General features: G+C 33.4%; 1 protein-coding gene across 1 annotated transcript in view; it reads right to left on the reverse strand.

The window, feature by feature from the left end:
• Positions 1-25,918, reverse strand: part of DPP10 (dipeptidyl peptidase like 10) — a 674,557-nt gene that overhangs the window by 484,017 nt on the left and 164,622 nt on the right. Inside the window, 1 exon segment of the mRNA XM_036858000.1 lies at positions 1,709-1,804. Within this exon segment, the coding sequence (XP_036713895.1) occupies positions 1,709-1,804 (96 nt within the window).

The raw sequence follows: 25,918 nt of genomic DNA on the forward strand, positions 1-25,918 counted from the left end.
CACGGGAGTAAATGCCTCTTTAAATAGTTCAAGCTAACCTGAGAAGGGGGACGCGACCCATGATTTTTTTCTTGCTTCCCAAAGTCAAAAACTGCACAAATTTCTATAGTTTGATCAAAATCATGATGAATAAAACAGAATATTATTCAGCATTTCAAATCTAATAACTCAAATTTTTTTGCTCATCTCCTTCAATAGAAAATACTTGCTAGCAAGTAAAAAGATGACTTACAAAATTACAATGGCACATTAGGAGAATGATTTGTGGGAGATCCACGTATTAGAGGAATGCTAGGTAATTCCATACCTTTTTTTAAATTTAGTAATAGTACTCATCTGAAATAAATCATAGTGTACCTCTGAAATAATCATAGTGCAAAGGCAACAATAAGGCAAGACCCAAATTTATGAACAATTCAAAATGAAAATGTACAAATAAAGGAATAAAACTAATATCTTGTTTTCTCTATTTGTAACATCATCAGCATGATAATACTTACCTTGCAACCAATTTCAACTGAAACCTAAGTTTACAGAAAAATAAAACTGAACTTCTGTTAAAGGATTTCATTCATTTATTCAAAAAAAACAAATCTTAAGTGCTTGCTGCTCTCCAGAAACTGTATCAGTGCTAGGCAAACAAGTATGATTTGGCTCCTGCCCTCATGAATTAAGTTACATTCTTTTTATAGCTTCCATAAATAAACATTTAATTTGCAGGCATAAATGTATTTAATTAGGATATTAGAGAAGAAAGGATGGACTGTAAGTGAGACGTTATTCATTAGATACAAAGGCAAAGCTCTTTTTAGCTATCATACATGTAACCTACTCTAGGTCTTGAAAACAAGCAAAGATATTATGTCTAAATAAAATGAAGGGCAAAGATTAACAGCTATCTAACCATGGTGATTAGTATGGTCAGGCAATTGTAATATTCCAGAAATGAAAACCTGACTTCCTTGTCACCAACACATTTCTTATAACTGGATTACCCAATAACTCCCCCTACCACCTCCCACAAAGACAAGCCAAAGTCCATGGAGCCACTCAGTGGTTTTGATTGATTGATTGACTGACTGATTGTATTTGTAATCTAAATTCTTTTTAAAACTTTTTGAAAATAGCAAAATCAGAAATAACCTAAGGAAAGCTGAGGTGATTTCTTTGCCAAGCCACAAAAAGCAAAAATGCAATGTGTTCCCATGCCCTTTCTGTCATTTCAACTTTGTAGAATCAACTTTGTAGACTCTCAGACTGGAGAGTCTCCCTAGTTTGTGGCACTTAAACTTAAAAAGAAAAGCCACAAAGAGAGAGAAGAAAATTAATCTGATTGCCAAATTTGAATCATTTATATGTACGCTCCCAAAATCTATACTTCTACACCAAGGAGAATTAGCCAGAGAAATGCTAGAGATGTAACACGTGTTTGCAGTCACATAACTAATGATTCATGAGGGAAGAGCAGATACAGAGCAGTCAATCTAATGTTTGGGGGATAATTTTATTGATGACCTACCTTAGGAATTAGTTTTCTCTCACATGAGCCAAGGTATAAATTTCTGATTAAATGGTATCTGTAATCACTGAAGCATAACGTCAATTAAAATAACCACTGGTGGTCAACCAGTGGTCAACAAAACCACTATTTAATTTTAATTATACAGAACTTGAAATAAATATAACGTATAAGAACGTATACACATACCATTGATCCATCGAGCTTCTGGGTCATGGAGCACAAATTCTTTCCTGAAGAGGTCTTCTAAAGACAATCTGGTTTCTGATGAATTTGTGAGTTCATCTAAAATAAAGTAAATTTTAGGTTAGACACATTCTCCAAAGAAGACATACAGATGGCCAAGAGGCATATGAAAAGATGTTCAACACCGGTAATTATTAGAGAAATACAAATCAAAACTACAGTGAGATATCACCTCACACCAGTCAAAATGGCTATCATCAAAAAATCCACAAACAATAAATGCTGGAGATTGTGTGAAGAGAAGGGAACCCACCTACACTGTTGGTGGGAATGTAAATTGGTACAGCCACTATGGAGAACAGTGTGGAGGTTCCTTAAAAAACTAAAAATAGAGCTACCATATGACTCTGCAATCCCACTCTTGGGCATATATCTGGAGAAAAACATAGTCTGAAAGAATACATGCAGCCCAATGTTCGTTGCAGCACTGTTTACAATAGCAACCTAAATGTCCATCGACAGAGGAACAGATAAAGGAGATGTGGTACATATATACAATGGAATATTACTCAGCCGTTAAAAAGAATGAAATAATGCCATTTGCAGCAACATGGAAGGACCTAGAGATTGTCATACTGAGTGAAGTAAGTCAGACAGAGAAAGAGAAATATCGTGTGATATCCCTTATATGTGGAATCTAAAAAGAAATGATACAAATGAATTTATTTACAAAACAGAAACAGACTCACAGACTTAGAGAATGAACTTATGGTTACCAGGAGGGAAGGATGGGGGGAAGGGATAATCAGGGAGTTTGGGATTGACATGTACACACTGCTACATTTTAAATGGATAACCAAGAAGGACCTACTGTATAGCACAGGGAACTCTGCTCAATGTTATGTGGCAGCCTGGATGGGAGCAGAGTTTGGGGGAGAATGGATACATGTATATGTATGGCTGAGTTGCTTTGCTGTGCACCTGAAACTATCATCAACATTGTTAATTGGCTATACTCCAACATAAAATAAAAAGTTTTAAAAAGTCTTAAAAAAAAACTAATGAATTATACTATTTGGACTACTTTGCTTTAAAAATATGTTAACTAGATGACAACATAAAGTGGAAATTTTACTGGTTTTTGGCATTAGAAGTTTCTCTGTTCCATGATACTTTTCAATACATTAAATTATTTTCAATATTAAAATTGTCTTGAGCTACCACAAATTTAAGAGATCAATCCCTTGTTATGTAGTGATATATAATATGAAAGCAGTTAATAATTTCTATTCTGCATTGTGCCCCAAAGCATACATTTTTCACTGTTTAACCATAATCCAGCCCAATACTTTCCAAAATCACTTCAACATATTCTCTCTAATGATAAATTTACAGTTTTGTTGTAAACACCAAAGATGAAGAGGTAAAGGTCCCAAACAAATATGGTCAATAAAACTTCCCAACTTGAAAGGAAGTTCACCAAATAAACAGAATAAATACCAAAATTCCACAAATAATTACCACCCAACAAATACTAAGTGGACTTAGGAGTTAAATGTAAAAACTCAATATAATGCCAGAATATGAATGAAAAGCACATGTTTATATTAGTCCCTGACACATAAACTAGGTGCACTTCCCTTTTAAATCCCAAAATCTAAGAAATGGAAGGACAACACAGTTTAAGTACCAAAATTAAGCATAGCAAGCATACTTTTAGACGAAAGAGGCTACAGATAAGTTTGTGATATTTCATTTTCTTTGCAAAATAATATCATTGTTTATTTACTGTATAAAATCATCTTTGTGACCTCTCAGCTGTGACCTTAACTCTGGCTGAAAATAAAACGTCAGCAATATATGCTAACCTCATTAGATACTGTTTTTTTTAAAAGTTCGGTACTTATTGCAGCAAGAGCTTTGTTTCTTCCAGCTGAAAAGCTGGGGCAAAGAATCAATAACTTCAAATGCAGTTTCTTCCAACATGAATCAACCATGTAGTTAACCCACAAAATAACTGTTCAGAAACAACTGAAAAAAATATAACAAGTGGAACTAGTGAGAATTGTTTGACCCAAGCCTAGCATAAGACGTGATTATATACAGATTTGCAAAACAAAATGCCCCATTTGACAGTCTGACACAACAAAATTTAAATTTACCTTATTCATTCAACGAATAGTAGGGCTCTTAATTTTCAAGGTGTTAAGTGAAGTATTGTAAGGTGCAGGAGACATATCTATGCCCTGCCCCGAGGGGTTCACACAAAGCAAGAAAGAATATGATGGATGTCAGAATGAGGATACAGAGTACTGTATGAGCTCAGAGAAAGGAAGGAAAATATCTTGCAAAAACAATCAGAAAAGGCTTCAGTGAAAAATATAATGGCCAACTATCATTCATTGCTGGTGGGAATGAAGAATGGTACAGATACTTGGAAGACAGGTTAATGGTTTCTTTAAAAACTAAACATATAATCTAACAATTGTGCTCCCTGGTATTTACCCAAATGAGCTGAAAACTTACAGCCACACAAAAATCTGCACATGGATGTTTATAGTAGCTTTATCCATAATTGCCAAAATTTGCAAGCAACCAAGATGTCCTTCAGTAGGTGAATGGATAAACTGTGGTCCAGACATTGTGATACTATGAAGTGATAAAAAGAAACGAGCTATCAACCATGAAAAGACATGGAGGAACCTTAAATTATTAATTGAAAGAAGCCAGTTTGAAAAGACTCCAGACTGTATAATTCCAACTATGTAACATGCTGAAAAATGTAAACTATGGAGACTCTAAAGATACTAGTAGTTAGAATGGTAGATACATGTCATTATACTGTTGTCCAAATCCATAGGCTGTACAACAGCAAGAGTGAACCCTAAAGTAAAATATGGACTTTGGGTGATAATGATGTGTCAATGTAGGTTCATCAGTTGTAGTAAACATATCATGTGTGGGATGTTGACAATGGGGGAGGTTTTACCCATGTGAAGGTAAGGGTAAATGGAAAATCCCTGTACCTTCTGTTCAATTTTTCTGTGAACATAACATTTCTCTTGAAAATAAAATCTATTCATTTTTATTTTTAAAAGTTAAATGACCTGGGCCTTACAGGTTTCAAAAGACAGAGAAAGGGAATGGCATGGACAAGTGAAGGGCTGAGAGCATTTTAGAAAAAAGAATGACTGCTTTTTGTTTGACACAGTAAAAAAGCTTTGATGCTAGAATTAATTTTCTGTCATAGGAGTTTGGGATTTTAATCAGATGAGCTAACTTTATCAGGATTTCAGAAATATATTTATTCTGTGAGATATCTCAATAAGACCAGATTTTGGTATAGACATGATTTCACAATTTAAAGTTTCCTGAGATTATATAAATGCACCCTAATGTGTCCAATACAATCCCTTTAATTCTTAGATGATTATATTTTACCTTCTCTCTTTGATATGAATTTATTTAGTTGATTCAATGAAATTTATATAGGTAAAGGTAGGAGGTAGGAGTCTAACTTTCAGTGGGAAAGTAGATTATAATAGCACAATCTATTAAATAAATGATCCTTATCAACTGAATTGAAAAATTAACTATATTTTTGCTCCTAGGTAAATTCCACATATTTTGTTTACTGTATCTTTTGGGCATATGTAAAACAAACAAACAAAAAACCACCTTGTAAGGCAAATGCAGCCCACCATACAATCTTATTTTCAAATACTTTTTTCAAATATTATTTTGGCAATTCTCAAACGTCTGTTCTTTCATATGAGCTTAAAAATCATATTAAAATCCACCAGAATGGGAATCTTATTAAAACAGCATGATATATACACAGCGAATTGGAAAACTTTAAACTTTAGGTACATTAATTGTGTTTCATCTTCTATTTTTCATATAGATCCTTCACATTTCCTATTATATTTACTAGTAAGTATATATGGTTTGTTATTGTGAACAGAATATTTCCCATTGTTATTCTAAATGAGTTTACACACACACACAGAGTTAATAATTATATTATTCACCATATCACATTTTCTTTAAAATGCCAATGGAAATTAAATCTTTTATTTTTCTACATATTCAATTCTCTCATCTGAAAATACATTTTCTCCTTTTCCTAAAGTTTAAATTTATATGTATATATATTTATATGTATATCTGTGTGTGTATATATATGCATTTATATGTATATATGTGTGTATATATACATTTATATGTGTATATACACACACACATAATATATACATAAAATTTTCAGGTATTGCAGATTCACATGCAGTTGTAAGAAATAATACAGAAAGACAAATCCTTTATACACTTCCTCCAGTTTCCATCAATAACATATGATATCTTGCATAAACAATATCTCAAAAAGAAATTGACATTGATACCCTCCACCAACTCTATTCTGACTTCACCAGTTCTGCATGTATTCAGTTGTGTACATATGAGTATATGTGGCTGTCTTTAGTTCTATGCAATTGTATCAAATATGATGAGCACCAGTAAGGCAGAGAACAGTTCCATCACCAGAATCTCCTGTGTTGCCCTTTTATTGCCATAACCTTCCTCTGCAACCTTTGGCAACCACTAATCTATTTTCCACCTTAAAGATTTTGTAATTTCCAGAGTGCTATGTAAATGGAATCATGCATTATATAATATTTTGAGATTGGCAGAGATCCACCTTAGTTGTTGAGTGTATCAATACTCCGTTCCTTTTTGTTGCCTGGTACTATTCCAGGGCATGAATGTATCAGTTTGTTAAACTATCCATCTGTTGAAGGAAATCTGGGTTATCATTTGTAGCTTGGGGTTATTATGAATAAAGCTGCTATGAACATTAGTTAGAGGTTTTTATGTGAACATAAATGTTCCTTTCTTTGGGATAAATGCCAAAATATGCAATTGCTGGGTCACATGGTGCACATTTAGTTTTGTAAGAAAATATCGGATGCTTTTCTAGAGTAGTTGTACCATTTTACATTCTCACCAGCAATGTAGAAATGACCTAGTTTTTCTGTGTTCTTGCAAGAATTTGGTGGTTTTTTAAAAAAAATAAGCCATTCTGATATATGTATAATGATATGTCGTTGTGGTTTTAATTTTCATTACCCTAATAGCTAATGAACATCATTTAATGTGCTTATTTGTGATGTTTATATCCTCTTAAGTGAAATGTCTGTTCATGTCATTTGCCCATTTTCTAATTGGATTGTTTTGTTTGTGTGACTGTTGAGTTTAGAGTCTTCTATTCTAGATGCAAATCATTTGTTGATATGTCAACTTCAGATTTCCTCCAGGCCTCTACCTTGTCTTTTCATCCTTTTAAAAAGGACTTCTGCAAAGGAAAAGTTTTTTAATTTTGATGAGATCCAGTTTATCATTTTTTCCTTTTATAAATCACACTTTTATTGTCAAGACTAAGAATGCTTCAACTAATCCAGAAGATTTTTCTCCTATCTTTTTTCCTAAAAGGGTAATAGTTTTATATTTTACATATAAGTCCCGGAATCATCTTGAGATACTTTTTGTCTATCATGTGAGGATTAATTAGAGGTTCATATTTTATTTTTGTTTTTTTGCATATTGGATGACCAATTGCTCCAGCACCATTAAAAAGCATTTATTTCATTTTAGTGAATTATTTCATTAGCTCGAGTGTCAAAACAATGTTGAATAATAATGATGAAATAACAATCCTGCTGTCTTCTTTTATTATGGCAGCATCTTTAATATTTCATTATTTAATAAGATATTTTTTCTTGATTTTTGGAAAGGAATCTGTATCATGCTTAAGTAATTTGTTTTTATTCCTATGTCACTTCAAATTTTTATTTGAAATTATAACTGTCATGATACGCTTCCAACCTTTTATATAAACATAATTTTCTCCTTTAATGTGTTGATATAAAAATTGTATAAATGAAATTTCCTATTTCCAACCACCCTCTACTTCTATAACAAAATCCAACTGGTCATGGCAAACTATTATTACTTTTCTACTGCTAGATTAATATGTTAAATGTTTATTTAAATGTTTAGATTTTTTAATGAATTAAACTAATGGTCCATTATTTTTTTCATTTTGTATTATACCGATCAGTTAACATTTTAATAATTTTATTAAATATTCTGAACTTCATTTATTTTCTATAATCTGAAATAATTCAATAATTTTAATAGTAAGGATTTTTTTTAACTCCAATTGCCCCTAGAATTTATTATAAAATCAACTCATCAAAGTAATTCAAACTATTGTGATTAAATTTTAAACTTAAACAATAATCAGATAAAACTTAAGGTTTAATTTATTTGTCTTCATTCATTACTGAATGAACTGTATATACTTCATTACTTCATTCCTTTTTCTGGTTGTTTCTTTTTTCCTTATTTCTTTGTTCATTTCTTTAAATTTTTCTTAGCTGCTAGGCACTATCCCTGAGGTCTCCTGAATTTTTCAGTCCTAGAAAAGAGACTTCTTCCTTCTACATATAATGAATAATTAAGCTTCTGTTTTAATAGCCTTGGAGGTTGGTTGTTTATCCCCTAGCTCCTTTTATCTCCACATCTCATCACAGTCTTTTGGAGTGTTCATCCTTTGTAATCAATCATCCCTTTTCCAAATGCCCCTCCCCAAGCCCTAATGGGATATCCATTTGGAGGGGAAACTTAGGCTCAGCAAACTTAAAGATTTTGACAAAGTTCACATGGTTAGTAAGAGGCAGGACTGAAATTGGAACCTACATCTCTCTAACTTATTAAGCTCTACTGTCTCTCAAAATAAGTTTTCTTTTCTCGTTCTCTATAATATTGTGTTAATTAGTTTTTTTTTAATGTACAATTTTATAAGTGATAGTTTAAGAATATTCTTATTTCCTTTTAGCCACAAGAATCCTTCTCCTGTACCCTCTCCAGACTTTATTAGCATCCCATTCTGCTCCAACCTGCTCATGAAGGTACCATTGCCACAGTCTTTCTATTTTCTCACATAGAGCAGTGTCACAGCATTCATGAAAAAGTGGAGCTTTTTGTTTGTTTTCTTCAAGAAATTGTCTATAAAATGTCAGCCTGAAACTCCAAATTTACCCTCTGCTCATTGTTGCACTCTATTTAGTATTAATATTAGTAGCATCACCTATCACACCTCATCAGCAAACATTTATAACCCAGCTGCAACCTGATTTCTCAGGAACTTAATTTATGTTAGAACCATCTGAAGAAATCTTATATTTGATACATTTTAATAACGTTCTCTCTATTTTGACTCTACGGCCCCACTTAGCAAACAGAGAATCCTGGGCACCATTTCTTCATCCCAATCACTCACATCGAACACTGAGAAGGTAGCTTAAGAAGGAAATTGGTATTAGATTGTAAATAATTTTAAGAGATGATTCCTCATGTAAAGCTCCTTTCTTACAAATCTTCAGAGGAAGAAATTCTGAAATCAATACCTATTTCCTAATATCAACATAATATTACTTTTTTTTTTTTGGCCACACCTCACGGCCTGTGGGATCTTAGTTCCCTGATTAGGGATCAACCTGTGCCCCCAGAAGTGGAAGCACTGAGTCTCAAACACTGGACTGCGTCTCATAGACTTTATCCTTCACAAGTATGGTACTGGGTAACATATCATCTCTAGTTATTTTTTAAATAAATATGAGATATCTTTTGATGTGTGTGCATATGTACATATATATATGTATATATATACATAAGTGTGGATACATGTGTGAAAGTCTGAAAACCTAATATATGTTAATAGTTGCTATTTCTTTTTCTTTAACGTTTGCTGTGGTTTTGTCATATATGACCTTTATTATATTGAGGTAGGTTCCCTCTATGCCCACTTTCTGGAGAGTTTTTATCGTAAATGGGTGTTGAATTTTGTCAAAAGCTTTTTCTGTATCTATTGAGATGATCATATGGTTTTCATTCTTCAATTTATTAATATGGTGCATCACATTGATTCATTTGCATATATTGAAGAATCCTTGCATCCATGGGATAAATCCCACTTGATCATGGTGTATGATCCTTTTAATGTGTTGTTAGATTCTGTTTGCTAGTATTTTGTTCAGGATTTTTGCATCTATATTCATCAGTGATATTGGTCTGTAATTTTCTTTTTTTTGTAGTATCTTTGTCTGGTTTTGGTATCCGGGTGATGGTGGCCTCATAGAATGAGTTTGGGAGTGTTCGTTCATCTGCTATTTTTTGGAAGAGTTTGGGAAGGATGGGTGTCAGCTTTTCTCTAAATGTTTGATAGAATTCACCTGTGAAGACATCTGGTCCTGGACTTTTGTTTGTGGGAAGATTTTTAATCACAGTTTCAATTTCATTACTTGTGATTGGTCTCTTCATATTTTTTATTTCTTCCTGGTTCAGTCTTGGAAGGTTACACCTTTCTAAGAATATGTCCATTTCTTCCAGGTTGTCCATATTATTGGCATAGAGTTGCTTGTAGTAGTCTCTTAGGATGCTTTGTATTTCTGCAGTGTGTGTTGTAACTTCTCCTTTTTCATTTCTAATTTTATTGATTTGAGTCCTCTCCCTCTTTTTCTTGATGAGTCTGGCTAATGGATTATCAATTTTGTTTATCTTCTCAAAGAACCAGCTTTTAGTTTTATTGATCTTTGCTATTGTTTTCTTTGTTTCTATTTCATTTATTTCTGCTCTGATCTTTATGATTTCTTTCCTTCCACTAACTTTGGGTTTTGTTTGTTCTTCTTTCTCTAGTTTTTTAGGTGGAAGGTTAGATTGTTTATTTGAGATTTTCATTATTTCTTGAGGTAGGCTTGTATTGCTATAAATTTCCCTCTTAGAACTGCTTTTGCTGCATCCCATAGGTTTTGAATCACCGTGTTTTCATTGTAATTTGTCTCTAGGTACTTTTTGATTTCCTCTTTGATTTCTTCAGTGATCTCTTGGTTATTTAGTAATGTGTTGTTTAGCCTCCATGTGTCTGTGTTTTTTAAGTTTTTTTCCCTGTAATTGACTCCTAATCTCATAGCGTTGTGGTCAGAAAAGATGCTTGATATGATTTCAATTACTGAGGCTTGATTTGTGACCCAAGATGTGATCTATCCTGGAGAATGTTCTGTGTGCACTTGAGAAGAAAGTGTAATCTGCTGTTTTTGGATGGAATGTTCTATAAACATCAATTAAATCTATCTGGTCTATTGTGTCATTTAAAGCTTGTGTTTCCTTATTAATTTTCTGTTTGGATGACCTGTCCATTGGTGTAAGTGAGGTGTTAACGTCCCCCACTATTATTGTGTTACTGTCGATTTCCTCTTTTATAGCTGTTAGCAGTTGCCTTATGTATTGAGGTGCTCCTATGTTGGATGCATATATATTTATAATTATTATATTTTCTTCTTGGATTGATCCCTTGATCATTATGTAGTGTCTTTCCTTGTGTCTTGTAACATTCTTTATTTTAAAGTCTATCTTATCTGATATGAGTATTGCTACTCTAGCTTTCTTTTGATTTTCATTTGCATGGAATATCTTTTTCCATCCCCTCACTTTCAGTCTGTATGTGTCCCTAGGTCTGAAGTGGGTCTCTTGTAGACAGCATATATATGGGTCTTGTTTTTGGATCCATTCAGCGAGCCTGTGTCTTCTGGTTGGAGCATTTAATCCATTCGTATTTAAGGTAATTACCGATATGTATGTTCCTATTACCATTTTCTTAATTGTTATGGGTTTGCTTTTGTAGGTCCTTTTCTTCTCTTGCATTTCCCACTTAGAGAAGTTCCTTTAGCATTTGTTGTAGAGCTGGTTTGGTGGTGCTGAATTCTCTTAGCTTTTGCTTGTCTGTAAAGGTTTTGATTTCTCTGATGAATCTGAATGAGATCCTTGCCAAGTAGAGTAATCTTGATTGTAGGTTCTTCCCTTTCATCACTTTAAATATATCATGCCACTCCCTTCTGGCTTGTAGAGTTTCTGCTGAGAAATCAGCTGTTAACCTCATGGGAGTTCCCTTGTATATTATTTGTCGTTTTTCCATTGTTGCTGTCAATAATTTTTCTTTGTCTTTAATTTTTGTCAGTTTGATTACTATGTGTCTTGGCGTATTTCTCCTTGGGTTTATCCTGCCTGGGACTCTCTGCACTTCCTGGACTTGGGTGGCTATTTCCTTTCCCATGTTAGGGAAGTTTTCGACTATAATCTCTTCAAATATTTTCTCAGGTCCTTTCTCTCTCTCTTCTCCTTCTGGGACCCCTATAATGCGAATGTTGGTGTGTTTAATTTTTTCCCAGAGGTCTCTCAGGCTGTCTTCATTTCTTTTCATTCTTCTTTTCTTTATTCTGTTCTGCGGCAGTGAATTCCACCATTCTGTCTTCCAGGTCACTCATCCGTTCTTCTGCCTCAGTTATTCTGCTATTGATTCATTCTAGGTATTTTTCATTTCCGTTATTGTATTGTTCATCTCTATTTGTTTGTTCTTTAATTTTTCTAGGTGTTTGTTTTTTAATTTCTAGGTCTTTGTTAAACATTTCTTGCATCTTCTCGATCTTTGCCTACATTCTTTTTCCGAGGTCCTGGATCATCTTCACTATCATTATGCTGAATTCTTTTTCTGGAATGTTTCCTATCTCCACTTCATTTAGTTGTTTTTCTGGGGTTTTATCTTGTTCCTTCATCTGGTACATAGCCTTCTGCCTTTTCATCTTGTCTATCTTTCTGTGAATGTGGTTTTTGTTCCACAGGCTGCAGGATTGTAGTTCTTCTTGCTTCTGCTGTCTGCCCTTTGGTGGATGAGGCTATCTAAGAGGCTTGTCGATTGTTTCTATTAAAAGGCTAAATATTTGTTAACCAAATAGGATCCTACAATTATGGTTATAATTATGAATAACAGCACAAGGATCCAATGAGATGCACAGTATAATAATGACCCCAAGTATTTAAAGAACTGGAAACAGAGTAATTATTTTTTTAATTGTACAAGATATAGAATCTTAGCTAAAACTTTCAGCTTTGGCAACAGGAGTGTAGAAATAGAATTGACATTAAATAATTCTCTCCATGTTCTTTTCTCTGTTCTAGTCTATCATAGTCTATCATAAGATCATAGATTTCTATTGGCATTTCTGTGCTTTCTTCCAAAAATCCAATCTTGCTTTTAAATGGCCTTTTGAAATAAGTTGGCCACATAATCTTAGAAGAGAAAAGAAAATTCTTCAGTAATGAACTGAAGGAAAACTAATCTGTGACTTTCAGTACTTGGTTTCTCTTTACTGAAACTGTGTTACTTTTTATCTGGTTTACTCTTGACATCAGAGGTTCAGAAATATTTCTTTTAATTTAAATCTTATTTGAAATAATTTCCTGTTAAAACAGTAATGAAAAGAAAAATCTAATCAGGTAGTTATTCAGAATTCCCACAAGAAGAACAAGGCTATTTCCTCTTTCTGCTCCTTTGATTCTCTCTTTTCTCTGGATGTCCAATGTACCACCACCTTTATTTCCCACAGCTACATTTAAATCTCTATGCTTAAAGGTTATTCTCATTTCCCATGTTTAGTGTCACTACAGGCTAGTCTTCTAGTGCATTTCCATTTTAAAACATTATTGATTGTTCAAAGTTCATAGAAAGGGTAGCACCCCCGCCACCCCACCTTATATAACTGTATATATGAAAATATAGAATGCAAATCATAGCAGTCACAGCCAAATTCCAAATCTTTTCAAAATATTTGCTGATTGTACATTGCCTAGTCAGACTTTAAAGTTTTGTTTTACTACTTAACAGCTAAAGCACTAATTCCTTTCTTTTTTCCATCATTTTCCCATTCTTTTCTTTCACTAGGATGCTGAAATACAATACAGCAGACTGAATATTGTCAAAATTTATGTCATTTGAGATCAGATATAATACACCAAGTTCTTTTTAATGTTTCCTGATTTATCACCAAGAAAATGAACAAAGGGTTACTATCTCCAGTTAAGGAGCTACACATAGTTTGGAATGTAAAACTGGGGAATAAAAATACATATCACTGAAACAGAAGAATTACAAGGTATGCTCTGGTACAAGTTACATCTCTTTTCTTTTTTATTTATAAATGAAGATATATATGGAAATCATTAGGCAAAGTACTCAGCTTATTTAATGTCAGCCATTGTCATTATTATTGTTAAAATGTTAAAATGTATAGGTCAATATAAAGCAAATTTGAATTTTAAAATTTCAAAGTCAAAAACAAAATGTTTTCTCTTCCTTTGGAGTTTTTGTTTCTTTCATAGTTCCCTTCAGCCCAAATATTTCCATTATGTTCTTGGATGTACCCTACCAGAAGTACAGTATTGAGTTGCATGTTTTAGTAGAAAAAGTTAGTGAAATGTAAAATTCACTCAGAAGTCTCTTTTTGAAAGAAGAGTATTTGGCTATTTTGAATTTGTAAGGTCAAATATATGGATCACACAAATAAATTATAAATCAGTCTTGTCAGTGAAGCAGCTTGTCACTTAGTATTTTGAACACCAATTCATCCACTCAAGCAAAAGCACAAAGGGAATTAGTGCACTGTATACCATCTGTTTTATAGTCCCAGAAAATTACCTTTGTTCCTCTTGGTATGCCAGGAGTTTCCTTCCTCTATCTCTTTCCTTTGCCTTTTCCTACTCTAATATCTTGTTGTGGCAACAGCTAAGTTTCTTGAATAAAAGGCCAATCAATTCCTTATCTTCATCAATTCTATCACCTAGAACCACTTTTGACTCAGATTAACCCTGTACCTTATAAAGTCTAAATTATATATACCCTTCAAATTGAATTTACTTCCTAAATCAGATTATCTGCCAATGAATGTTCTTTCTTTCTCAAGTATATTTCCAGCATGTAGCTTTCATATAGAAAGCCACATTTTAATTATAAAAAGTCATTTAAAAATTCAGCTATGTGGAAAGTTACTAAATTGTAACTTAAAGCTGGGTCTGTACTGAATGGAATGAAGACAGCTGGCAAATAGGGTATTATATATTTATTTAACTGTCACTTTCTTCCCTCTCCCAACTCTGCCCTTTTTTTTCACCATACATGGGGAGAATTTTTAGGGAATGTACACTGAATACAAAATACTGAAATACAGATTACAAGAAGTTTGCCTTCTACGATCCATTCATCTTCTCAAAGTTTCCCCACAGACAGTTATGAACTTATACTCCCACTCCCTATACTCGAACAGGGACAAGCATTAATGCTAAAATAACAGTAATCAGAGCTAGGAGTTCATATTTTAATCCTAGTTAAACCCTTAAGTAGTGCATAGGCCCTTGGCTAGTTCAGTCCATCTATTCAGGAGTAAGTTTCCTCATTTGTAAAGAGAAAGGGTTGGACTAAATTACACTGTGGCTGGCTGTGTTCTAGAGACTCTAAAGCTCTCTTAGGACAGAGAAAGGAGAGGGGTAGATAGGGATTATGTGGTTAAAACTCTTCAACCAGAACAGCTCTGCTGTTGACATGTTTGATTTCTTCATATAGAATTTTATTGGATGTACCCCTCCCCAAACACACACAAAGGCCCATAAAGTAGCTTGCATCTGTAAGATGCCCTAATTTCTGTTATATTCTGTACTAGTTCTCCTTATTTTCAGCAGAGACTCTTAAGTGCTCATCAAAATAAAGAATGTACTTTCAGGTTCTGAAGGACTTATTAAATTTTACCTCAAACTTGTCATCTCTTGAATAAATAAATCAAGAGCTTTAGGATTTACTCATAGGTTTAATTAGTCAAATTAGTCAATTATTCAAAGTGCTAATCATACTCAATCTTCTTCCTGAGACTTTTTCCAAATTAAATCTCCTGAATTTGAGTAGAAAACCTAAATGTGAGAAATGTACTTGCACAAAGGCCTTTCACATTGTGAGTAGAAAAGGCAAATTATAGACTGATACACATATACACATAACACACACCTTACACACACACACACACACACACACACACACACACACATGCTAGAATGATGTCTTCTTTATACCCTAATGTGTTATAGCTCTACTTTGGGCCTATGAGCTCTTATATAACCAAGTTTGAGTTCCTCCCTCAGGCATACTTTTTATTTCAATCACATTACCATTAGCAAATTTTTGTTCCATATCTCTACTACCCTACAGGAGAGCATTGCAGAGCATAATCTGTGAGCAACTGTGGACAGCAGTCCTAAAAGTCAAAATTATATTCATAGTAATACTAAGGCACATCGTCCTTTTACACTGGGTTGAAATTCTCACTCCTGGAAGCAAAACCAAAGGTGGATGCAATTACAGACACCTCACTGAGAGTCAATACTGTGGCATAAAACTATACGATAGTCTCTATTCTTTAGTCTTATAAATGCTCAAAAAATGCTTGAAAAATCCTATTCCAGTTAAGAACTTCCTCAACACAGTTCTAAAAATTGTTCATTTTATTCAGTCTCCACCCTTGAGATCTTTTCAATATTTGTGTAGTGAAAAGGGAGTTATACCTCCTCCCCTCTGCCGCCCAAAAATCACTTCCCCTGCATATCGACATGGTACTTGTTCCAAGGAAATGTATGTGGGCAATTGCTTGAGTTATGTACTGAACTAACAGTTTTTTTCCTAGAACACCATTTTTAGTGGAAAAAATGAATAACAAACTATGATTACTTAGATTTAAGGATTTGGCAAATGTTTTCTTCAAAATAAATAAAATGAGCCTCTCACTTAAAAATCATAACTGTTAAAAAATAATACATAAAAAAATTTAAAAACACAACTGTTTGTTACAAACTATAAAATTCAAGCTTTCAAACAAAAATTGAATTTTGCAAAACTTGTGTTCTCTATCTTGAGTTTGACTACTTCCCAGTACTCTTCTAGTGAGATTTTTCTAGTTATACCATCAGTGATATTAACTGTTGTTTTTAATATTGTGTAATAAACTCTACCAACATTTGCAAGATCTGTATAACTCAGTGAACTAATATTTTCCAAATGACCAATGCATAATGTTACAGAATCGTGCATAGGTAAAAGATCCTTTTAAAGTGCTAGATGGACCAATAGATTTTAAAAGCAGAGTACTGATATTTTACGGATATGGTTTCAGGTTTCACAATGCAACTAACCATTGAGGATCTACCATTTATCAACTTCTCAAGAAGTATCAAGGAAGAGCATCTACAATTATGTGAAAAAGCTATTAAAAAACTCCCTCCATTTCTAACTACGTATCTTTATGAGGCCAGAATTCCTTCACATGCTTCAACCAAAGCAACTGATTCCAAAAGAATTGACACAGGAGTACATATGAGAATCCTGTAGTCTTCTATTGAGCAGACATTAAATATTTGCAAAAACATAAAATAATGACATTCTTCTCACCAATTTTTGAAAAGGTAACTATTTTTCATTATATATTATGTATATTTACATGTAATAGTTTTACTTTGCCATTTTAAATGAATTAACAGATATTTTATAAAAAGTCTGAGAAAGTAATTTTTAATTTCTAATCCAGAAAATATTTATAGGTATAATTCAAATGCCCAAAAGCACTTTTGTGCCCTCAATGACTTGTTAGAGGTCCCCACACTAAGCTCTCCTGTGTATACTTTATTGTGTAGTTTATTAAGTTTATTTTACCCTCATTTCAAACTGCTAAGGTTATAGTAAGTATTACTCTAGGTCTCTACAGATGTGGACTCTCTTCTCGATTTGGTAATAACATCAGATTTAATGATCATACTACATTATGTTATTATTTGTTATGTTCATCATCAAGAACTTCATGAAATATTTCTCTGACAGTCTCTATTTTTAATACAAGAGTGAATAAGTAGATAAATTTGTCACTGGTCAATATTTAGTGAAAACTTAGTTTGTACTGATAGTGTAAACTATTATGCATCATACAATAAATGGAGGAAACAGTGTAAATGGTAAAGATATAAAACCTATGCTTGATGGTTTCAAATATAACAAGGAACTCAGGTTGATCACAAATGACAGAAGCCAGCTGCATATAAATTGGATCAGTAAAGTCTGTTATTAGAGTGATATCAATGAACATAAAGGAGTAGACTGCTCCAAGAGACTGTTTTCCCACGGTAACATCAAAAAAAAAAAAAAATACAAGCAAAATTGTCAGAATAAACTGTCAGAATTCTGGAAAACAGTCAAATGTTTACAAAACACAAGCAAACACTGAATCAAGAAAAAGGCAACTTAAAAATAATAGGAAGGCTTGTGGAATTTTTATTTGCCATTACCCCCATCCTCTCACTGTCTTGGTGGCAATCTTTGAGTCAGCAGCCTGCATTTGGAGTATGGTCCTGGTTCTAGAGGGAGCAAAGTAGATCTTATTCTCAAAGAGTTGTGTTTGCCTGCTCTAAACTGTCTCAACTGACACAAGGCATTTATTTTTGTTACACCTGATCCAGAACAATCAGGGCAGAAAAGCAATGGGTATTCCTCAAAAACATCATAAAGCAAATGAATGAGCCACAGCTACATGGGGAAAAAGACACAGTTAAGACATAATATAGGGAACCCAAAGCTGGGAGGCAAAGCTGGAAAAGAGTTTCTTTGGGAAATTAGGCATTCAAAATGCCTACATATATTGGAACATTTGGAAAGCCACATTCATGCCCAGAGCAGGATGCATGCTCAAAAAAGGTCTGAAAAGACCCTAAGTTTTCACCTCTGGCTAAACTTTAGGCTCAGTACAAGCAGGAAGTGAAGGCTAAGACAGAATTGCAGATGATCTGAATAAGTGTCCCAGCACAGAACTAATTTGAAAAGAATGAGAGTGTTTTGTGGTCCCCTCTTTTTAAAAAAATTCTGCTTTTTTTTTTCTTTTTTTTCCTCCCTGCCCCTCCCCACCTCTTGAATCCTAACATTCAACGAAATCTTTGTAAAAACGTGAGCTGTACATAAACTAAAGGAACAGAGACTTCAGAGACTACACATCACACAGGATACTGACTTTGCAAAATCGATATATCATTATTGATCAACTAATCAATACATCAATATCAATATCTCTATCTATCTATTTATCCATATATCACTACATCCAACAACACCAGGATACATTCTTTTCAACTACATGGAACATTCTCCAGGATAGACCATATGTTAGGCCACCAAACAAGTTTCAATAAATTTAAAAATATTGAAATTATTCAAAATATGCTCTCTGAATGAGATGGAATGAAAGTAAAAATCAATAACAGAAAGAAAACTGGAAAATTCACCTGTATGAGGATGTTAAACAAGACACTTTTAACAAGCAGTATTTCAGAGAAGAAATCACAAAGGAAATTAGGAAATACTTTGGGACAAATGAAAATGAAAATACAACATACCAAAACTGATAGGATTCAGTGAAGGCATTACTCACAGAGATAAATACCTCCCCTAAAAAAGAAAGATGTCAAATCAATAACCTAACTTTACATGTAAATAAGTAGAAAAAAGAAGAGGAAATTAACTGAAATCTAGTAGAAGAAAGTAATAAATATTAGAGTGATGATAAATGAAATTAGAGAATAGAAAACCAGTAGAAAGAATCAATAGAATCAAAAGTTTTTTCTTTGAAAAGATCAACACAATTGACCAAATTTTACTTAAGTTGACTACGATATAAAAGAAAGAAGATGCAGATATAATAAGTCAGTTATGAAACTGGGAGCATTGCTAAAATTTTATAGAAATTAAAAGGATCATGAGAGAATACTTTGAACAATTGTATGCTAAAATATTAGATAACTTAGATAAAATGGACACATTTCTAGAAACACGTAAACTACCAAACTGACTCAAGAAGAAATAAAAAATCTGAACAGACCAATTATTAGTAAGAAGATTGAATCCATAAACAAAAACCTCACAACAATGAAAAATGCAGGAACAGATGACTTCACTTGTAAATTCTACCAAACATTTAAAGAAGAATTAGCTCCAATTCTTCTCAAACTCTTCCAAAAGCTAGAAGAGGAAGGAATGCTTAATAACTCATTTTATAAGGTTAGACTATTCTGATCCAAATCCAAAGAGAACACATGAAAAAAATGTTAACATTCCTAATGAATATATATGCAAAAACCCTCAATGAAATACAAGTAGCAAATGGCAGAATGACTTCTTTTAATTGGCAACCAAATTCTCCAGCATATCAAGAGGATTATGAACTATTAACAAAGAGGATTATTCCAGGAATTTAAGGGTAACCTGACCAAAAAAAAAAAAAAAAAAAGAGGTAACCAATGTAATATACCACATTCATAGAAAAAAAGAGGAAAAACACATGATCATCTCAATTCATGATAAAATGCATTTGACAAATCCATCACTCTTTCTTTTAGAAACATTTTAAAAACTAGGAATGAAAAGAAACTTCCTCAACATGAAATAAGGTCTTTATGAAAAGCCCACAGCTAAGGTGGTAGTCAGTGATGAAAGACTGAAAGATGTTGTTCTGTGATCAAGAACAAGACAATGACGTCCACTTTCACCATTGCTATACATAATTATACTGGAAATTCTAACCAGAATTCTAGCCAGGGAAGAAAAATAAATAAAAGACAGCCAATTTGGAAATGAAGGTGTAAAACTATCTCTATTTACACATGCCATTGTCTTCTATATACAGAAAACCCAAAGAATCTACGACAATCTTCTACAGCTAATAAGTAAGTTTAGAATAAAGGGTTTTGAGTGTTTATCAACACTCAAAAATTAGTTGTATTTCTATACGCCAGCAATAAGCAATCAATAAAAGATATTAAGGAATTAATTCTAGCTACAATCACATTCAAAAGAATGAAATACTTAGGAATAAATTTAACCAAGGAGGTAAAGAATTTACATTTAAAACTATAAAACATTGCTGAAAGAAATTAAATATATAAATAAATGGAAAGACAACTAGTGTTTAATGATTGAAAGAATATTTCTAAGATGGCAATATTACCCAAAGTGATCCACAGATTCAATGCCATCAATATCAAAATCCCAACTGCCTTTTCTTTTTTTTTTTGCAGAAATGGAAAAGACAATCCTCAAATTCATATGGAATTGTAAAAGGCCCTGAATAGGAAAAAATAAAAAACTAAAAAAGAAAACAAAGTTGGAGCACTCACATTTTCTAATTTCAAAATTTACTACAAAGCTACAGTAATCAAAACAGTGGCGTGATACTGGCATAAGGTTAGACGCAGACTGATGGATTACAATTGCAAGTCCTCAAATAAGCCAATATTATCTATGATAAATGATAATCAACAAGGGAGAAAAAAAAACATTCAATGGGTAAAGAACAGTCTCTTCAACAAATGTTTCTAGGTGAAATGTATGCAAAAAATGAAGTTGGACTCCCCACCTTACACCATACCCAAAAATTAACTCAAAATCATTCACTGCCCTAATGCTATGAGCTAAAACCATAAACCTCTTTAAAAAACATACAGGTAAATCTTCATGCCTCTGGATTTAGCAATGGATTCTTAGATACAATACCAAAAAAGATAAGCTGGGCTTCATAAAAATTAAGAAGTTTTGTGCATCAGAGGACAGTGTCAAAAAAGTGAAGACAACCTACAGAATAGAAGAAAATATTTGCAAATCATATATCTAGCAAGAGATTAATATCCAGAATATAGAACTACAACTCAACAACAATAAATCAAACAACTCAATTAAAACATGTGCAAAAGACTTGAATAGACCGTTCTTAAACGAAGATACACAAACAGCCAATAAGCATATGAGAAGATGCTCAACAACACTAATCATTCGGGAAATGCATATTAAAACCAAATGAGATGTCACTTCAAACCTCTTGGATGACAATCATAAAATAAATGGAAAATAACAACTGTTGATGAGGATGTGGAGAAACTCGAAAATGTATATATTGCTGTTGGAAATGTAAGACGGTGTAGTTGCTGTGGAAAATAGTCTGGTAGTTTCTCAGAAAGTTAAACATGAATTAGCACATAGCCCCGCAATTCCATTCCTGGACATATACTCATCAAAAAATTGAAAACAAGAACTCAAAAAAAAACCAATGCATGTACACACATGTACATAGCAGCTCTATTCCCAATAGCCAAAAGGTGAAAACATTCCAAATTTCCATCAGTGATTGGATGGATGGATGGATGAATCAATGAATGGATAAACAAATTGTGATACATACATACAATGGACTACTATTCAGCCATAAAAGGGAATGAAGTGCTGATATGTGAAAACGTGGATGAACTTCTAAAACATTATGTTAAGTGAAAGAAGTCAAACTAAAAAGGTCACATATTGTTTGATCCCATTTGTATGAAATATTCAGAATAGGTAAACTGGTAGAGACAGAGCTAGACTGGTGACTGTCAGGAGCTGGGGCAAGTGGAAAATGGGGAGTAACTTCTTAATGGGCACAGGGTTTCCTTTTGGAGTGATAACATGTTTTGGAACTATATAGAGTTGGTGGTTACACACATTGTGAACATACTAAATGCCACTGAACTGTTCACTTCAAAGTGGATAATTTTATGGTATATGGCATTACCCATATGGTATAACCCATATAAAAAAGTAAGTTCATTGGCGTTGTTTCCCTAATATTGTATAATTGCTGGTGTTTCTCTAGAAAAAAACAGGGTAGGCTGTGAGTCTAGGATCAGAGGTCTTCTACACCCCATGCAAAAGTCAAATTATTACGCACAGATTTAAGGCACAATTTTCCATTTAAGTAAGGATGTTTCCCAAGTCTAGCTTCACTGATTCCAGTTTTTCTAGAGAGTTTTCTCAGTTGGAACTTACATTCAATTGAACAATCTTAGACCAAGAGAAAAGAGTGTGAAAAAAATAACCCAAAACAATGAACAAACACTGAAATTGTTCCAAGATAAATTTTCATTTTGCAGAGCAAAGGCAGAGAGTGGGATATTATTTAGCTTAAAATACTGTTTAACTTAAGGGTAATTTCTTTTTACAGATGTTGTATCTTCTCATACCTAATAAATGAATTCTGGAATGAGGTGGCTTCAGTTACACTTCAAAGCCACTTCAAAGCCAAGGAACTGGATATTAAAAGTCCCTGGCAAATAATTGCATATTAAAATATCCCCTTTCAAAAATACAGGGGGCTAATGTATGCTAATTTTTTTTTCCATGAGGAGGGGCAATTGGATACAACACCCTCACTTAAGGAAACTTTCCTTCTCAAAGACCAGGCTATTTTGATCCCCCATTTTTCCCCAGGCTATCATATTCCTAAAGCAAGTATTTCTTTTAAAAGAAGGCAAATAAAAAATATGACAACATATTTAAAGTTGTACAGTGACATGTAAATAGTTTTGATACACTGTGGTTTACGAAAGAAAAGGTTCACTTACATTTTATCATGAGTGTTTGAAGTTTTAGAAAAAAATATGATAGCTGAAAGAACTTACATGTATACTTTCCAGTCACCTACTTCTGTCACTTCTTCCTTAACTACCCCCCTTGGCCACCCCAGCTTAATTCCTTCTTTGCTTTGCATTCCCTTTTGGAAATATACAGAATTAATTCACTCATTTAAAAAAAAAATTAAGGCTCAGAATAAAAGCACAGTTCATTTTGCTCTCTTTTTTTTTTTTTCTCAAATGTTTCTTGCCCATACTTTGCATAGGTACAATATAGAGCTTAACTTAACTTTTATTTCAAAGGTTATAAGACAGGTGCTAGAACCAAAATGGCCTGGGATAGGGACCCAGCTTCCCCATATTCTAACTGTGTGACAGGCAATTTACTGTAACTTGTAACACTCAGCCAAATAATGTAGAATATGAATAAATTAATAGTATCTATTTCATGTTAGGGGTGCAATGATAAATAAAGTAGTACATTTAAAGCACTCAGTACAATACCTGGAATGTAACAAGCAGATAATAAATAAATGTTACTTATTAAAACAGATTCTCTTCTGACTCTTATAAAAATGAACACATTATAATGTAAACTAAATCCCTTATTTATCTGATTGGACAATACAAAAAGATGAAAATAAGTAAGGAAATCAAATCTGACTTAAAAATAGAAATGCAACTATAAAGCAAAGACAAAAAATATAACTACTCTGACTTTATTAGTGACAGAGAAAATTATTTTTCATTTAACATAAGAGATAAATCTAGTAGAAAAGCAACCACAGTCCATATTATCTGGGGGGAAACTGTTAGAATCTGTCACTGTTTTCTCTTTGGCAGCCTGATTATGCCTGGGTAATACCATATTAAAATGTGTTCATCTGTGCTGTTCTTGGAACAACAAGCAGAGACAATTTAGCTTATGCCTATCAATACAACATATCTCTCTTTTTAATTCAACAAAATAAAATAAACGATTTGCATATTGGTGGATGTTGATGTTTACAAGTGAGTAATGCAAATTTCAAAATATGTAAAACATTATTTCCCCCTCATAAAAGCATAATGGGATATTTTAATCGCTGCTTTGACATTTTAAAACACAGGTCAGATGCTTAAATGACACCTTTTAAATTAGAGCTGCCAAGAGATTGCTTGAAACATAATATAACATGACATTTTAACTAACTATAACCAGGAGCTATTATTTTCTCAGAATATAATAGTAACCAGAATAAATTCATTTTGAGTTTTTGCATAACAATAACAAATCAGATGTCACCTGTCCAATAAAGCACTTAATTTTATCAACTGTTTTCTCGAAAATTATCTTTTTTATAAATAGGGACAGATTAATATTTTTAAAGCCTAATTTGAAAGGGTCAAGACATTCCTTTAAAATATGTGGGGGGGGCGGAGTCAACATGGCATATTAGGAGGATGCGGAATTTGCGTCTCCTCAAAACTAGGGCACCTACCAGGCAACGGTGGGGGACCACGGACACCTAAGGGGATGGCAGGTACCCCAGTGACCGGTTGTTTCAATTATAGTTTTATTTTTTCTAATATAATTTTTATCTTTCTAATTTCATTTTGTTTTTTATTCTTCGATATTGTACTGCTCCTGTTTTTCTTTCTTTCATTTTTTTTTTTGTTTTTTGTTTCTTTTTAACCGTGCCATGAAGCTCACAACATCTTGGTTCCCAGGCCAGAGGTCGGGCCCCAGCTCCTGTGATGGGAGCTCTGAGTCCAAACCGGTGGAATAACAGAGAACCTCAGACACCAGGGAAGATTAATCACAGTGAGGCCTCCTGGAGGTCCTCATCTCAGCACCAAGACCCAGCTCTATTGAACTGCCTGCGAACTCCAGTGCTGGATGTCTCAGGCCAAACAACCAGTAAGACAGGAATAAAGCACTACTCATCAAAAATAAAAAAATTAAACGACAAAAGATATGTTATAGAATAAACAGCAAGGTAAAAACCTACAAGACCAAATAAATGAAGAAGAAATAGGCAACCTACCTGAAAAAGAATTCAGAGTAATGATAGTAAAGATGCAAGGTAAAAACCTACAAGACCAAATAAATGAAGAAGAAATAGGCAACCTACCTGAAAAAGAATTCAGAGTAATGATAGTAAAGATGATCCAAAATCTCGGAAACAAAATGGAGAAAATACAAGAAACAGTTAACAGGGATCTAGAAGAACTAAAGAGCAAACAAACAGTGATGAAAAACACAATTACTGAAATTAAAAATACTCTGGAAGGAATCAATAGCAGAATAACAGAGGCAGAAGAACGGATAAGTGAGGTGGAATATAAAATGGTAGAAATAACTGCCAGGGAGCAGAATAAAGAAAAAAGAATGAAAAGAATTGAGGAGAGTCTCAGAGACCTCTGGGACAACATAAAAGCACCAACATTTGAATTATAAGGGTCCCAGAAGAAGAAGAGAAAAAGAAAGGGTCCGAAAAAATATTTGGAGAGATTATAGTTGAAAAGTTCCCTAACATGGGAAAGGAAATAGTCAATCAAGTCCAGGAAGCCCAGAGAGTTTAATACAAGAAAAACCCAAAGAGAAACAAACACGCCGAGTCACATATTAATCAAACTATCAAAATTTACATACAAAGAAAAAATATTAAAAGCAGCAAGGGAAAAGCAACAAATAACATACAAGGGAATCCCCATAAGGTTAATAGCTCATTTTTCAGCAGAAACTCTGCAAGCCAGAAGGGAGTGACAGGACATATTTAAAGTGATGAAAGGGAAAAACCTACAACCATGATTACTCTACCCAGCAAGATT

Source organism: Balaenoptera musculus, chromosome 7, assembly GCF_009873245.2.
Source record: "Balaenoptera musculus isolate JJ_BM4_2016_0621 chromosome 7, mBalMus1.pri.v3, whole genome shotgun sequence".
NCBI lineage: Eukaryota > Metazoa > Chordata > Mammalia > Artiodactyla > Balaenopteridae > Balaenoptera > Balaenoptera musculus.